This window comes from Columba livia, chromosome 6 (assembly GCF_036013475.1).
Source record: "Columba livia isolate bColLiv1 breed racing homer chromosome 6, bColLiv1.pat.W.v2, whole genome shotgun sequence".
NCBI lineage: Eukaryota > Metazoa > Chordata > Aves > Columbiformes > Columbidae > Columba > Columba livia.
Genome location: NC_088607.1, coordinates 20,599,989 through 20,617,258, shown reverse-complemented (window position 1 = coordinate 20,617,258; position 17,270 = coordinate 20,599,989). Strand labels below are relative to the sequence as shown.

General features: G+C 37.0%; 1 protein-coding gene across 4 annotated transcripts in view; it reads right to left on the bottom strand.

Annotated features, from left to right (window-relative positions):
* Positions 1-132: 132 nt before the first annotated feature.
* The window catches only part of TBC1D12 (TBC1 domain family member 12), a 45,256-nt gene continuing 28,118 nt past the window's right edge, over positions 133-17,270 (bottom strand). For all 4 annotated transcript variants that reach the window (XM_021288361.2, XM_021288363.2, XM_065067463.1 and 1 more), the window contains 11 exons: positions 15,054-15,169; positions 12,888-12,970; positions 11,154-11,271; positions 10,865-10,971; positions 10,176-10,256; positions 7,286-7,380; positions 6,495-6,566; positions 4,441-4,569; positions 4,036-4,145; positions 2,085-2,343; positions 133-1,830 (listed from right to left, as the gene is read on the bottom strand). In XM_021288361.2, the coding sequence (XP_021144036.1) occupies positions 1,762-1,830; positions 2,085-2,343; positions 4,036-4,145; positions 4,441-4,569; positions 6,495-6,566; positions 7,286-7,380; positions 10,176-10,256; positions 10,865-10,971; positions 11,154-11,271; positions 12,888-12,970; positions 15,054-15,169 (1,239 nt within the window). In that variant the 3' untranslated portion in view covers positions 133-1,761. The remainder of the gene's footprint in view (positions 1,831-2,084; positions 2,344-4,035; positions 4,146-4,440; positions 4,570-6,494; positions 6,567-7,285; positions 7,381-10,175; positions 10,257-10,864; positions 10,972-11,153; positions 11,272-12,887; positions 12,971-15,053; positions 15,170-17,270) is intronic.

Here is a 17,270-nt window from a genome sequence, read left to right as displayed (position 1 = left end):
CCCTCTGCCCCGCACCCAAAAAGAAACGAAGTAACGCCGGGGCTGGCGCTCAGTTCAATCAGTACAACACTGTCCCTACAGCAGTCTCCTGCCACAGGTAGCCGCAGGTTACTGAGGAACGGAGAACCACACTGCACAGCTGCTATAAGTTTTATTTACACAGGAATTGGTACTAGTGGTTTTAAAGGACAGCTTGATCCTTCTATTTACAGTTATATACAGATTTATAGTTGAAAAGTAAGAAAACTGTACAAGATAAACACAAAAATATAAGACAAATTGGATCCAATTAAAGTAGTGAATACATAAGTTAAGAAAAATTTGACATTTAAATTTCAATTTGTAATGTTATGAGTAGTATATATGTAGTTTTTAAACCAGATAGCAATGTAAGTTACACCACACTAAATCTTTACCCCAGTTATGTAGACTCTGCTTTTAAACACCAGACAACTGGAAGCCTCCTGCACTTAAAAATACATAATGGTAAATTTTGACTTGATTTCCACAGAGGGACCAGTTACAAAAACCCACATGTAAGGAATTTATTTACATTAAATATTAGCAAAAATGGACCAAGAAAGTGCAAGTGTTCCTCACCTGCAGTGCTATCCATTTTAAATTTCCATCCCCTACAATCAGAAGTTGTTGTACAGCATCTTCGAGAATAGGAAATGTTTGCAAATATCTGCCATGACACATACAATATGACCTCATGTCTCACAGTTAAAAGATGTTAAAGAATTAAGTTTCACTAAACCAAATGCTTTTTGGATTTCAGTATTGCACACTAATAAAAGACAGTATCAAGAGTGATTCTGTGCCTGCATTATTCCAAAGTATTAAAAGTGGCTGCTCCTTTGACAACGCAAAGTCTGCAGATAACTCTGCCAGTTCCTAGTGTTCACCATTACATAAAAGTATCTCCTAGTTGGAAACGGCTCGGCAAAATAAAACTTCTGGTGGCAAAGCCCTTTCACAGAATACCTACTGCATTTCTAACAAGCCTCACAACCAATACACCAACACTAATGCTTAACACCACTTGCTTTGAAAACTGTACACACTGAAAATATTAGCGCTGATCTTACCACTGTTTAAAATTCAGATGATTTTTGCTCTAACAGGTTTGGGCACAATAATTCCACAGTTCCTGAGTTAATTACATTTGCCCAGACTGAAGAATGAAGCTGCAACTTAAAACAAAATAAAGACAAGTAAATAAGACAACACCCATTCCCAAATTTTAACCATCTTGGAACATAAACATATTAAACAACCTTATTTGGTCCCCAATACTTTCAAATGATTAATTTTGGAGGTAATATTTGTGCCAAAGCATTTGGTTTGGATAGCAGTTTTGGGGCCTTAAGATTTAACATTTCCCTCATCCCCCCAAAAAAGTGCCTTTGTGGTATTCGTAAAAAACGTTATGCCTCAAAATTTTTTTGAAGTACCAACAGAAGTTATTACAAATGTTTATTGCATTGAGCTGATTCTTTTAAAGTATTAAATATGAACTCCCCCACTTCTCAGTTTCATAGGTTTTAGTATTCTATCTGAAAACAAATCTTCCCACGACAAAAGCTAATACTGGCAAAAGGGTGAAGATTTCATCAGTTCATTACTCCACTGAGAACTGTGCTGGTTTTCCATCTCATTTTCACATTTTCTATAGTGCTTTTCCACATAGAAGTGATGTGAAAACTCTTATCATCAAGTGGTTTTCCACATTTTCAATTGACCTCAACATTACGACAATTAGCTTTTCAGTGCTGGGCTATGGTTCTTGTCCCCTTCTTTGTTGTCCTTCATCAGCGAGGCAAACACCTGGAAAAGTAAGTTATTTAATGAATATTTAAAAAGCCAGTCTTATAAAATAGATCAATATTAACCACCACAATATTATCACAGAAATTGATTTCTAGAGTAAGACACCAGATAGGAAGTGCCCATTGCCCAGAAGTCAGACATACAGCACAGTCATTAAGATAAGTGCCCCATAAATTCATGTGCCAACATGTCTGGTAATACATATATATATATATATATATACACACACACACTTCCTCCAAGAAACTCACCTGTGCCCATTTTTTGTTACTATTCTGCATCTGAATAGCTGCAATACAACTAAAAAGCTTTTCTGATGTAATGTCTTCTGGAAGTTTTGTTAGAAACTGTGCTATATGAATAAAGTCCATCTGTAGGAGAATATCTTCATATAACCGAAGGATTCCTAACCCTGTCCTAAATAAAAATTCTTCTCCATCTCTACAGAAAACGTCCCAGACACGACAGGCCAGATCAAGTGGTAATGACTTGCTGTAGAGTGTAAAAATCCTACAATTGAGAAAAAAAAGGCACAGTTATAACTTTAACCTATCTCAGAAAGAGCAAAACACAACCTCCTTTAAGTCTCAGTTACATTAGCTGAGAGTTATCAGATGACAAATTATTTCATACGTTCTTATTTTTTCCATTATTTCAAAGATCCACAAGTCTCCAGTTCTTGAAGTCTTGAACCCTGCTCTGAAACCCATGTCTTTTCATGCTACAGGGAACCTTGAATTTGAAAGCCATCTCCTTTAGAAAGCTCTGACTAGAGAAATTACAAACACCTTTACACTTAAACAGGGTAAAATAAATAAATAAGAACTTAACCCTTCACATTCTTTAAGCCAGAGTTTAGCAGCTCTGTAATCATTTGTTTTCTAAACTAAATCTAAATCATCTCAATAGGAGGCTACATCCCACTGATGTACTAGTGAGAACTCAATAACTACATTTCCATGATACATTTTGAGTTTCTATCCACGTTAAAAATTGCCAACATCTAAATACAGTTGGTGTTCTCCTCTCACAGGGAAGAGCCCACTTGCGCTTCTTATTGCAAAGTATATTTTTAAAAATGATACTCATTATACATGGGCAGAGTGTTCAGCCTGCTGCATGTACCATATTGGAGAAGCCCTCCCATAAATTTGTAGTGGTTCATTTGATACAAAGCATGGCGTTCTCTGTTTCCCCAGCATTCCTGCTGGGAAGCGATTCAGGAACCTCAGAGCGCTCCTTACTGCAGACTACCAGCACCTCTGCCACTCTCCTTTTACAAGAGGAACTCTTTCTACTTCAAGGCCATCTGTGGAACACGTGCAGGAATAAAGGTGTTCAGTTCTCATGGGTAACTGGAAGCAGAATATTCTAGCACTTCGTATAGCGGCACTATTTCCACAACACATATACCTCTCTCCATGTGCCTGAACTCTCAGGACTGCAGCACGCTCCTGACTCAATGCTGCTGTTGTATAACCTGCTCCTGCTGAGACCGATAAGCTGCATCTTATAGCCAAAGTTCTTCATTCTCCAGTACTCAGATGACATGATGGTTTTTATATTAGTTAATTCTACTCAATTCAATTTACTCTGTTAGAAACTTCTGACCTCTCTAATAATACTAAAATGAAGTACTTTTTATCCACACACAAACGCTTACGAATGACATTCTGTACTTCAAGGATGCTGCCTTTTGCTACAGGCACATAACATAGTTTGATACTCTCTACTTTAGAATGTTCATTACTTCAAAATATTCACTGTATTTCCAACCTTATCCCTTCCCAAACCAGGTCCTAAATTTTATCCTCCTCCTGCTTTGCAGTAGCTGATGATGTTCATTTCATCAAGTCACAATCAGTGCAGCAGCCTTCTCTCCGCTACTTATGTTACACACAGCTGTCTTATCTGCAGCAACAAGAAAATGAGACACAAGACACACAGGACTCTTGTGTGCCTCCTTTTCTATCTGAATAGATGTCGTTCCTAATCCCAGTTCATAAAATTTGAATCCTACCAGCGGAACTGCTGTTGCAGAAAACAGTTCACCACAACTTCACAAGACCTAGGAAGCTAAGGTACATAAGCACCTACTGAATGCTTTTTCTGTGCTGTATTTCTATTGCTGAAAAACCTATAACAAACTGGAAAGTGTTCCAATAGTTATAAGATTAGATTTGCTATGTTCTCTGAACTCACCAGTCTATCAAATATATGTCTGGAGTAAGACTGTATGATTTGAAATGAAGAAACAATTTGGGAAGATTTTCTTCAAAGAATACTTCAAAGGCTGCAAAGTATTTCAGCATCTGTAGAGACAGTAAAGCACCTCATAAGCAATCATCAAAAGAATGTTTAGTTGTAAAATAACAGAAACACTACCAAAAACTGAGTATGTCAAGATAGCACAATGCGACTTCTTAGGATAAGTACGAGTATTAAACAGTAGGATGTGTTCTATGGATTAGTATCTGGTATTTTCAGTTTTGTAACTAGAGGTAAAAGTTCTCCATTATTCAACAGAAGAAAAGGAAGTCACCAATAAATCAACTATGCTTCAAGTCAAAAGAATGTTATGGTTCAAAACCAGAAAACTGTGCATACCATGCTGTGATCCACACGGAAAAAGGCCAGCTGGCATGGCTTGTTTAGAAGGTTAGCAAAGGCAATGAAAGCATCTGCCTCTTCCAGATTGAGAATGAGCACAGCAGCAATGAAGGACATCCCTTGTACCTTCAAGTGGGAAAAGCATTGGGTAAATCTAGGTGAGTAGGTTCAGTACATCTTATATCTTTGGAAATGCAAATATTTACAGTCTGCAATACATAAAAAATCATTGCATAACACTTCCCGATGAACAGAAACAATACAGATAAATAATTTTTATGCATGCAGACAATTCTATTTCAGCAAGACAGTGTGTTTTTCTTCAGATGGCAGTTTTGGGTGACTGATGGAAGTTCTGGGAGGTCTCACGATCACAAGTCATTGGGACTCGGAATGTAAGAAATTAAAAACCACACAGGATGTACACAAAGCTCATAAAAGACAAAATTTTGCCATAAGTTCATTGTTAAGCTATGGGAAAAGCAGACATGGAGAAAAACCTCACATATGGGACAGTTTAGACCCAGACAGATATGTTGGAATTGAGACAAAGTTCTGTTTCAGAACAGTCAATATATAGCTTTCCACTTGCCAAACAGTGTTTGTTCACATACATAAAAGCACTTTTAAGTGGCTAGCTACAATGCAAGTTTACATTTTTCCACTATTACTCTCTCAAAAACACTTTAGCCTGCAGTAAAAGTGAAGAGCATTATTCTTGTCATTGTTAACTGATGAACTGAATACTCATTATTGCAAGAAATAGCAAATACTTATATATTATAAAAATAATTTTACCCATTTCGACTGCAACGATGTTTCAAATGCAACTTCTGCTGTTTCTAGGCATTTATGCATAAAAAAAAAAATGCACTTAGTATTTTAACCAACTAGGGAAAATGTTCCACAGCTTTCCATTTTTGCGCAACAGATGGGTGTGGAAATAACATTAAATTTACTGCCATATTCATGTTAAAAGAAAAAAAAAATCTATAATCAGCAATATCCAGGCTAGCTGTGTTCCTCAAGAAAAAGAGATGACCTATCCATGAAAAATTACTTATTTTCCTCTTAAAACTCCACCCTGAGAACTGCAGAGTTTGTAATCTCACTTAAAGAGCATGGGAGGGTCTCTGAAAATGAGGTCACAGATGACAGTACTCAGGGCTGAAAAACATTTGAACATGAAAAACCAACTAGGTATTGATGCAGAGTCCCAAGTATGTCTGATTTAGAGGAAAACACACCCTATGTAATGTTTTGTTACTTGGATCAGACTTAAAAGTCTTCAGGTTCTTTTCAGCTGAGAATCAATTAGAGCTTGTGAAAGGTGTTCCTAGCTACTGCTAGAAAGAAAAAGGAAAAACGCATTTGTTTGTTATTTAACTGCTTCTGTAAGCTGACACCATTCAGTGTTAGGTTTAGTTGGCTGGTTTGTGGGATTCTTGCCAATTTCTTATGGGTGGGTTTTGTTGGTGTTTTTGTGTTTGTGGCTTTTGTGTTTTTTGTTGGTTTTTTTTTTTTTTTTTTTTTTTTTTTTTTTTTTTTACACAGTAATGTTTGATGCAAACAATCTTATTTTCACTGTACTCAGCTGAAGCGATTAACTTCTGACAACACCAATAAGGATTTTCTGGAGTTCAGGACATGCGGTAGTGAAACAGAGAGTGTGAGTGTGGAAATGGCAGCAGTAGGAGCAACACTAGGACAGAAGAGGCCGAGGTCTCACTGTAAGTCTGCTAGCATTTTGGGTTTTCCTGTATGTACTGTGGGTTTGTCAAAACTACAATGCCTTGTGAACACACCCATTTAAAATTTTCCATGCAAGTCGGATAATATACTCACCCTTGACATCCAGTACATTTTCAGCTATTTCATTGTCTCTAAGAATTACCATCACTGTAACTGCTATGAAATGAATAAATGCCAAAGTTGACTTTTTTTAAGTGCCACTAGCGTAAAGTTTAGATAACCTACTTATTTAATACATTCTAATACAGGACATCCTACGTTTATTTACATGTTATAAACATTTTATAGTAAATACTTACATATCCCACATCTGGTCTGTAACATGTATATGCTCCTAAAACGCTATGCAGGAGATCATGATAAGGACCACCCTAATACAAGGAGAGGGAGTAGATAGAGTTTTTTTCAAAATCACCTTATAAATATAGGAAGGCAACAAGCTACTGCTTTAAAATACAAGTCAGCCAGTAAATTCTTGCTTTGTTCACATCTAGAACAGTGCTAGGTTTTACTCTATGCATTACCATGTATGGTTTTGAGATGTTAAAGGAAAAGTAACTGACCAATAATCCTATGAAATAATTAATCAGAAATCAGTACTTAATGGAAAATGAGGATATCTGGTACACATCCAGGGTTGGTTTTTCCTTTTCAGAAATAGTAGATGGTTTAATTCTTAATAGCACAAGTTGCTGTATTACAACAGTGAACGCTGTTTCAGACACACATGTATGCATATAGTCTATCTATATAAAAATCAAAAAGCCTGAAAATGTGTACTAAAACAAGATTTCAGTAGAAGCAGTGAGAATATTCTAAATTTGCATGTAATGTCATGAATATTAATAAGAACCACATGCATTTTTTCCAAGAGAAAGAGAGTTACAATCCAAAGTGTCCCTACTTTATTCTCACCAAAAAAAAAAATTACTATTTGCTGTTGTGTGTAGAAAAGAACTAATTCTACTTTTTGTTGTTTTATACAAATAGTTTCTAAAAACTATTCCAATATTTAGCCGGCTAGGTTTCTTTTCTTGTTTAACTATTCAGAAGTTTACAGTTGTCACAACTTAAGTTACAGAAATCTCACCTTCTGGAAAATATACAGGGATGGAAATGTGCGTGATATATCCAACTTAATTAGCTCCAGACTGGCCTCACGATCAGCAACAGATGCACCCACATCTGCAAGCAAAACCAACACTTATTAAAACTGATAAATTTTACAGACTTCAGAATAAAACTGTCATAGGCACTTAAAGACTTTTAGGATCTAAGGAGAAGTTACCTAGTTCAAACTCTTGGAGTGCATTTCTACAGTGCTGTACGTCAAGAGCTGAAGCTGCCCATTGATACCCGGTGTAGGCCATCAGCTCCAGAAACTGAGGGAAACGATCAGCAACTACTACCTGTCTACTCATTGTTTTGCAAGTCACCTTTATACCATTCAGACTTTAAAATAACAAGTTACCTTTTCCTTCTGTATCACGCTGTGTCCAGGCCCAGATTGGCCCTACATTCTCTAAAATTTGAACTTTGCCCAGCTCAGTCCTCAAACCCCTGTTTTCTTTCATATCTTCTACTGTGACTTCAGTTACTGAGTCTGTGCAAGGGCACAGAGAGCACTGCTCTTGATCTAAATGTGAGCCAGTGACACCTCAATTCTCAAATTTTTCATTCCTAATCAGCTCATTTGGTGGCTTATTTCAACCAGCAGCATTGAAATATACTCTGTATTCTAGAAAAAATAAAAGGATTAATTACATAATTATCACAAGAAGCTAGCACTTCTTCACCTGCAAAGTCAAGCAGATGACTTTCCAAGTCATGCTCTTCTCACGTCCCGCTTTTACTGAAGGTCACTAAACTATACAGAGCAACTTTACTGAAGTTTCCAGAATTGACCACACAGTTATGATCTGCAGAAGTTACATTACTTCTGAGCTCTCAATAGACTCAGACTTTTGTTGCATCCTTAGGAGGAGTGGCATTCCTCAAATGCAAGGAAAAAAGGCAACATTCACTGAAATTCAGCTGTCCCTTGAGTCATCTCTACCCTGTCCTCTACAAAGGGATATGATGCAAATGCTAGTGACAGCAAGGAGAAAAATACACTTGGCTCTTGGCACTTGGCTCTTTCAGAGGACTTAAACCAGTCAAGAGCCACCTGGGAAGTGGAAGATTGCAGAGTCTGATGAATAGGCTAAACAGAACCAGCTCTGCTAAAGCCTGGAAAGCAGCATTTTTGTCCAGTCCTCCTAAAGCTAAGATAGTTACATTCAGGAGTGAGTGGGACTGTTGCAGGTTGTGTTAGGGGAATTTGGGAGAAAGAAGGTGATTATTATTACAGAGAAAGAACATAATCTAAAATAAAACGTTCAAGAACTGCTGCTTCCCTCCTTTCTCTCTCAAAAGGAACAGGTATTACATTGGTTAATTTGGGATAGTATCCATTTAGTATATTCACAAGGAAGATTATAATCTACAGTACAGAGCATAAGAAACTCTGGATTTATGCAAGAAATTCAGTTCAACTCCAAAAGAGAAGTTGCTGGGGTCTTCTGAACAGAACTGACAGATAACACATCTTTTGCTGAATGTCTTGTCTTCAAGACACAAAAACGTATTTTTCATGCTTTAATCTTCATCTGCCAAAAGAGTGTGTTAAAGATATTTGAACAGGAAAAACCTTCAGAATGACTCATATATGTTAAATGAGGCTGAAATAATTGATCTTCCAGGTTTTGCTACCAAAGATCAGTAAAAAGCACAGTGAGCTGGGTTGCTTTTCAACCAGAGATGAAAATCCTATTACCCTAAGTTTTCCCTTATTACTACATTTCCCAGAACATCTGACATAATCAAATTGAACCCTTCCCCTTTTCATTCCCATCCAGAACTACTACCTTTCCAAAATAAACAGATTACCTAAGCCTTCCCCCACGCTCGGCCCACTCGGCCACAACAACAGAAAAAACAATCCACCACCCCACAAACCAAGGGGGACTGCAAATGTGTTTTCCAAGGATAAGCATATTTACAGTCTCATACACACACAGTTTTTTTAATACAAGTTTCAGATGAGTCACAGAGGTTGCCTAAAGAAGACCTGAATAATTTACAGTTAAAGTGGCAAACTAATCAGGACAGGCTACGGCAAGTGCAAACAAAAAAGCCTGGTTTGCATTACAATGATGTTTTCTTTCCCAAAAAATAGACGAGCTCAAAAAAAAAAAAAAAATATATATATAGCAGCTGGTGCTGACAGTATAACATAAGACAGCATTTTAAAAATTAACTGTTAATAGCACAAGGAGTTAATCTTTATAACAAGGATTTCTGTACCTTTAAAAACATCATTGATGTTATTTTTAACAGAGAGAATAGCCACAGAAGAAAGCAATATGCCAGTGATAAACCACCGTTATACATACAAGTGTGCTAACATCCCCACTTAATTGATCATGGTTGCTCAGACAGCCTTTCCTCCAGGGAAACCCAAGTGGGATCCAAAATGTGTACTATGTTATATGTTCTTCACCTTTCAGTTCCACAATCAAAAACCAGAGAATATTATTTTTCTTTTCCAAAATTGTGGCACTGATATCAACATAAGAATTATCTAAGCAGAGTTAAGCAACAACACATATACTGTAATTTAATTTTCCATTTCTTCTTTTGTATTTGATCTAAAATTTTCAGAGGAGTTTAGTCCTGGCATTTCAGGAATTCAGAGGAAAACACATTCATCTGAAAGTGAACTAGCACATGCAATATTTCAAGGCATCTTTCATTGATATAGTAAATACTGTTAAGCTACTCACTCACTGACTTGTTATAAGAAAACAAACATTTAAGTAGGGAATGCCCCAGAGCTGTTTTAACCTGTATTCCTAATGCTGCAATTGCAGCTGAACTTGTGAGACTTTCTGGGTTTGTAACAGTGAATAGGAGGCTGTCAAGCATTCAGGAGATCTCACCTTCTATGTCATTCTCAGAACTTGTCTCACTGAAGCTTTTCCATCGTTCCTTAGCTCTTGACAAGAAGATTTCATAAAGTTCTGCAAGAAAACAAAACCAAAGGAACAGATAAGAAAAGCACCCATCCAAAACAAAAGCACACGAAGTATTCTTGGCTTTGATTTTATTGCTTGGTTTCATCTGAACCACGGAGGGCGGGGGGAGAATCTATTAGATGGTCACTCCTAACCACTGGAGTGCCACTATGTCCAGTTTTACGCTGTGCACTGTATTTTGCTTTCTTCTATGGTGAACATGCAAATTACAAGAGGGAAATCATGTCTTAAATAATTCAGATGTTTATTTTTGTGAATAGGTTGGAACACTTCAAGTTCATCAAAATAATTAGTTATGAAATAAAGCAATTCCCCTTTCCATCTCCTTAAGAAAACAAAGCTACAAATTCTCAATATTAAATATAAAAAATATTTTTGGGGGGGAGCGTCACCTTAACTGAGACTGAAATGTTTTTGTAAGCAGGTCTGGATAGTTTCCATAATCTACGAGGATATAATGTTCAATGGTTTAAAAAATAAACAAAAAAAAAAGCCAGTATACTCTCATTTATATGTTTTTAACAAAGGTTTAAGTTTTTCTTTTAAAATAGCCAACTTAATTTTGCATTAAGATGAGATCTGTTAATGCATACCAGGAGTGATATTTAATTCGTTTCCCACAGCCAGACTCCAAACCTTGCCACGTACACTTGGGGGTAATCCCTGCCACCACAGCTCTCTAACTCTTCGGGTAGCACGCCTGAAATAGGAAAAAAAGCACATTTCCTATTGCTCTGTAATGACCTCTCACTATATCACTGCAACAAAAACTGACTTCTTGACAAAAAAGAAAGGAAAAGGAAAATAAGGTATGTGGTTCCTCTGTTTCCAGAGGAGAAACACACCAGCCTTGCCTCATTTACACAACAGAATTTTACTTACATGCCTTCCCAGTTAGGTAGTATTTCATTGACCCAGATCACCATAGCACTAGCGATATTCTCTTCTTGCTTGAAACGCTCTCTCATTATTTTTTTCCTTTTATGTGCTTCTTTAATTTCTGTTAAGCATAACATGTTAATAATTCCGTATTAGTGTATATAAAGTATTGGGTAAATATTTCAGCTATTAGCTAATTATTTAGATGATGCCTGAAAGATATCAAGGGTAAATTACAGTTGTGCAGGAACTAGCAGGTACTATTTTCTGTTGATTGTAGGTGCATTTCACAGGATTTTTTTAAAATTTAGGCTATCTTTAAGTTATTCAAATACACATCAATTTCAAAAAACAAAAATCTGGCTAAAAAACTCTTGGCACTCTTTTCCGCAGTACACAGAATGACTAAAAAGCAAGCACATCATTAGCAATGTTTTTCCTGCAATGAATTTCACAGCATGTTCTACCAAAACCTTACTTATTAAACTAATCAGGAATTCTTATAGATCAAATTATTATATAGAAGTGCAATTCTACACCCATTTTCAAAATTATTAAAATTTTAATGAATTTTCCACCTAAAAGGATTATATATTTTCTTTTCTGGAAAGAGGACCTGAGTATCTGAGACAAAGCCTCAATGCTGAACAGGAGAAAAGTATTCTGCCTTCTGTTAGAAGAGGATCATTTATAGATTCCTCTTATTAAAAAGGCTAAAAGAAAGACGGAGCAGTGCTATCTTGACATCACTAAGAACCACTATGAAATTGCAAGGCATTTTCTATTTATGGATGCATTAGACACATCAATAGAGTAAACATGCCATCCCCGCTAAACTCATACAGCTGACCAGCTTCATTAAGTTTTTACTGAAGCTTTGTGTGTAGCAATAGTTAACTTAATAAATACTAAGGCACACATACTAACACACCACACATGGCCGACCCTCCAAAGGTGCAGTTAAGAGACCACAGGCCACAGATCACACCTTGTAAGATGCACAACACAAGAGTGAAGTGAGTTGTCAAATGCCTGAAATTCTTATTACATCTTTCAGAGTAAGTTACCACAGATGCATAGAGGCTCAGTCAATACAGAAGCTTGTAACTCGGACAACAGCCCAAGTACAACATGCAGCATGGATTCTTAAAATAGCTTATTCCCTGGATACTAGGCACAAAAATACGGAAGTCCCTTCAACAAACTATTCAAAGACCTACACAGTACCAGATGCTATCGGTATGTTTAATTAAAAAAAAAAAAAGAAAAAAAAAAAGGAGATCTATCAGGAGTGAGATGGTTCACACAGGTATGGCTGGTTGGAAACAAAACAAAGTTTTAATCTGTCTTCACACTGGAATTTATCTCAAATTTCCCCCCAAAAAACCCCCAGATCTTTAGGTAGTCAGCTTTATTATACTTGGGCTCTCAGTGGCAACTGCAGCAACACAGCTTGAAAAAGAGTCCAAGTACACAGAAAGTTTCTAGCTGATCACATTACACAAGTATTAAAAAAAACATCATCAAAGTTTCTACTTAAAAATTAAAGAAAAGGTTAAACTGACTTCTGAACCTAGTTGTGTTCACTCTGGTGGAATAAGAAAACAATTTGATAACTGAGTTCTGTTACTGTGTGCACACGTGTACTAGAAAATAACCTAGATATTAAACAAGGATGTTGTTGACTGTACCTACTAGCCTAGAAGCCAGGAATTACTTTATTTTTGCTGTACATACCTCTTTTTTTTGCCTCTGCCACCATCTCGTCATATTCTTGTCGGTGACGTAAAGCCTCCTCCACTGATTTGGCAGGAAGATTTCTGAAAACAAGTTGTTCCTGAATTCAATACATACAAATGACATTCTGAACCATTTCAAAACAGGCTTTAAATTGGCTTCTAAGGTGAACTCTGGACTTGTTGTGTTTCAGTAACAGCAGTAGAAGCATTCAAACCTACCAGATGTTTACTACTTCTGTTTCAGTTCTCCTATAGCTTCCAAAGCAGGGTTATTAGATTGGTTGAAAAGCTGGAACGATGTTCAAATAAAGTTTGCATGAAGTAACAAAATGGAAATACTGATATTCTATCCAGATACTTATTCCAATGCATTTCTGCACAGGCAAATTTTAATCATTAAATATACCTGCATACTGATACTCCATTTGTTCATCTGAAATCTATGATGATGTATTTTTAATGAATGGTAAAGGGTTTTATTCATTACAGATAGCCCTTTAAAGCCTTCCTAAGAGAAGATAGGTTTGCTAAAGGAAGAAAGGACAGATCCCCATTAATGTCAAAGCTAAAGCTAAAGAATCTTACTGCAGAACTACAAGTTCACCAGCTTAAAATGTGTTTGGTTTTTGGCTGCATAGTGATCCCCTAATTGTCAAACACACACTTCCTTTCGACCAAGCAGACTAATTCCAAAGCAAACCTAAACACAATGTTTGGTCTCAGTCTCTTACCTCATCCCTAGTCTACTTTGGTTCAAATTAAACAGACGAAAGTTTTGTCATTTTAATATGAAAAAAAAATAAAAGCTTTCCATCTCCTCTTGCACAAGCAGGAAAAAAAAAAACCACACCAACACAAAAACAACAACAAACCCCAACCACAACAAAACAACACACACAAAAAAAAACCCAAAAGAACAAAAACCCAAAACTGTATTAATACTTCGAATGGAAGAGAGAACAGTATATATTTTCAAAGGATGAGACTGTGGCAATACATTGCACACTTGGGCTGGCACTCCAATTTGAAACAAGAAGTGTCATTTGTAAAAACATATTTATGTTAGTTTGTAAATTGTGATATTTTGAAAGTACAGAAAAGCATCAGCAAACCAGTTACTGCATATCTGACTAGCCACCCTATAGTAAAAGAAATAATGTATTTTTTCAAAAATAATAATAGCAATCCATACCTTCATTCAATATATTTCCATCTCAGCATGGAATGAGCTTATATACCACTACAGAGAGTATCAAAGGAAACACTACATGTTCTATTTTAGATTTCCCAATTCGAACTGCTTATAGCAAACATTTAACAGTGCCATCACGAGCTTTCTCACCGTAAAATATAAAAGCTTTGCTCCCTTTGCTTTCCTCACAGCACAGCACGCATTCCTAGTCAGCAGGTCCTCCTCATTCCTTCAAGTTGCTAAGACTGTACAGCTAAAAATACCGACCAATTTATTACCCATTTTTCATTACTATTCTTATCTGTACTTAATGCAGTTTTTGTTGCGTCTTCTTGCTGTTGCCTTGCCTTCAGCTGTAGTTTTAAGGAGCCACAAAAACAACTGAAACAGGGGCAAGGAACAGTTTCAGTGAACACGATCATCTTGCTGCCACCAAAGACTTCAACTGTAGTTGCCAGACACAAAATGAGCATTCAGCACTAGTGACAGGAAGGTATTTCTTGTGTTTCAAAGACAGTTCCCACTCCTGCAGCTACCTACCTAATACTTTTTTTCCTTTTTTAAAAACACTCTTCTGGTGAGGCAAGTCCAGGTTTACTGAAGTGACAACCACCACTGTCTTCCCGTCTGGTCTAGGAAATTAAGTTTCCAGAATGGAGGAAGGAGGAGGAGTGCACATTGAGAGGGCAGTGAAGAAATCCATAAAAGTCTCTGCGAACTTTCCTGATTGAGGATGCCCACAGCACTGTCACAGGCAGCTGTGATATACAGTAGGTAACAGAATGGTGGCCCCATTACAGTGAGAAATAATTCCTCATATAGACTATAGACCTCCTGGAGGTTTTTGTTAGTCTGTTATCTGGGATGGAATAATACAATGATACTTTCAGGTAAGACTTGAGGAGCTTAGCTCATCAGAAGCATATATAACAAATTCAGTCATCATCAGTTCCACAGCAGATTCGTACTTACGCTGGTCGATCCTCCAGAATCAAAGCAGTAGTTGAGAGTGGTTCAAATTCAATATTTTTACGTCTTGCTGATGGGGGTGGAGGTTTATACATTCTTCCTGTCCGTGCTTCATATTCCTAAATAACATCATTGATAAAAATTCAACCTCAGATTTCAACCTCACTTCTAGCTGCTAAGTATAATATTACTTGTTTAACTTACAAAACAATGTTAAAATATATAATATTAAATAATTTAAGACAGCAAGGAGCTAACAAGTTGTAACTGTTTATAGCAAGACTGCAGGTTTCCAAGACTGCTAAGTAAAGATGAATGAGAAAGCAGTTTTTTGTGTCAACTTAATCTTTGATCTATTCTAGTTCAACATTACTACTGAGCATCCAGTGATCAGTTACAATGAGGAAGTCTACACAATCTTCCTGAACTAATTAGCACACAAGTATATTTAAGTAATCTGAAGTTCACAAAACAAACAAACCACCACACGCCTCACACAACAAACACCAAAAACCACTAACCAAGAACACCCGTCTCTTTCCATTTCTTGCCCTTTGATTCTATAATAGTCACCTTAAGATCCGGTGCCTCTCAGGTTTCTGAAGCCTTTAGGAAGACCATCAAACTCACATTATCCAGACCTACCTACACTATACTCAGTGACAATGTAACAGTATTTATAATTAAAAGTCTGTTTCACATCATTTCTTTCTCAGAGGTTAAAACACGCAGTCTCCTTAGGAAAAAATATTTAGAGCCTCCAGTACACAGAAGATTCTGAGAAAGAAAGAATCCCATTCCTTTTTCAACAGAGCAACTCAACAAAACAGAAATATGAGACAGTCTTTAGCAAAAGGCTAGACAGAGCCAGGTGAAACTTCAAATCTCATGTTCCCTCTCTTTTAGCCTCGGTAAATGAAAATTTACTGCCAAGTTACTAGGAAACCCATTCTTACAATCCAGCAAAGCTTCAAAGGTTATCTGTGAGAAAACTTTCCACTTGTTCCCAACCAAGTGAGCTTGTGGGTTCACACTCTCCTTAGGCATGAAGGCCAATACTAGTTTCTCTGCAAGTCTTCCACATGCTGAATTTCAAACATAGAATACTAAGAGCTGAAAAGTAATCTTTTTTAAGAGAAGAAATTCAAGATATTTTAGTAATGTACTTTCACAGATCACACAGCTCTATTCTTAAGCACAGCCAAGTGAGCTCTAACTTGTCCAAGCTTTTTTGTTAATCTAAAGGCAGTTTGTTCTTGTACATCTGTTGCTTTAATAATTGTGTAAGTAAGTTCAGTCTCAGATTAACCACAATATCTTACGTGTAAGCCACCAAAAAGAAAAAGAATTATCATGTATCTTCCCAAACAAACTAGTCTTCTCTAGAAACTGTTCCCAAATGACTCTCACACCTAATATACAGCTTCTGGTGCACATTAGTTCTCCCAGGGAGAAACGGAGGGCTTTACATATTCTGTGTTCATTAGTAGCATCACAGAAACAGAGCTGACAACTCTAAAGCTATTATATAGCTTAAAAGTTCAGTACACAGTAAGTCCACAAAGTCAAATGGGAAAAGACCTCTCAAACATGACAATGCAGCCTCAGATTTCTAGAGAAGGCACAAAGTGTTTGCTCAACACTAAGGTTGCTAAAAGCTTTCTGCTCCACAGCCTCCTTACCCTGCCCATTTCACTGATCTCTAACAAAATTTCTATTCTTCCACATAGGGCATAACACATTAAGGGATCTGAAAAGTATAATCTCAATGATGCCATGTTAATCTAGTCTCAAGGGGAAGTTATCATAGAAAATCACTGAGGTTAGAAGAGACCTCTGGAGATCACCTAGTCCAGCCTCCCTGCTTGAAGCAACGTCATACAGCAGGTTGCACAGGGCCTTGTTCAGCACAATTTTGAGTATCATCAAGGATGGAGACTGCACTCTTGCTAGGCAGAGGCTACAGCAACTGGTATGCCCAAGTGGTTTCCCATCCAAGTACTAACCAGACCCAACCTTTTACCTTCAGAGCTCAGAGATCAGATGTCATCACAACACTAAGGGCATACACATTATATGCCTCTATACATATTTTCAGGTCCTGAGAAGTTATCTGGACTTCTTGCCCTTCTCTAGTTTGTGGGAGTCAGAACAACAGTTTAGCTCATGAGAAAAGGTGACCGCACCTCCACAAAACAAGGCAAAGAATAGTTTTGAAAT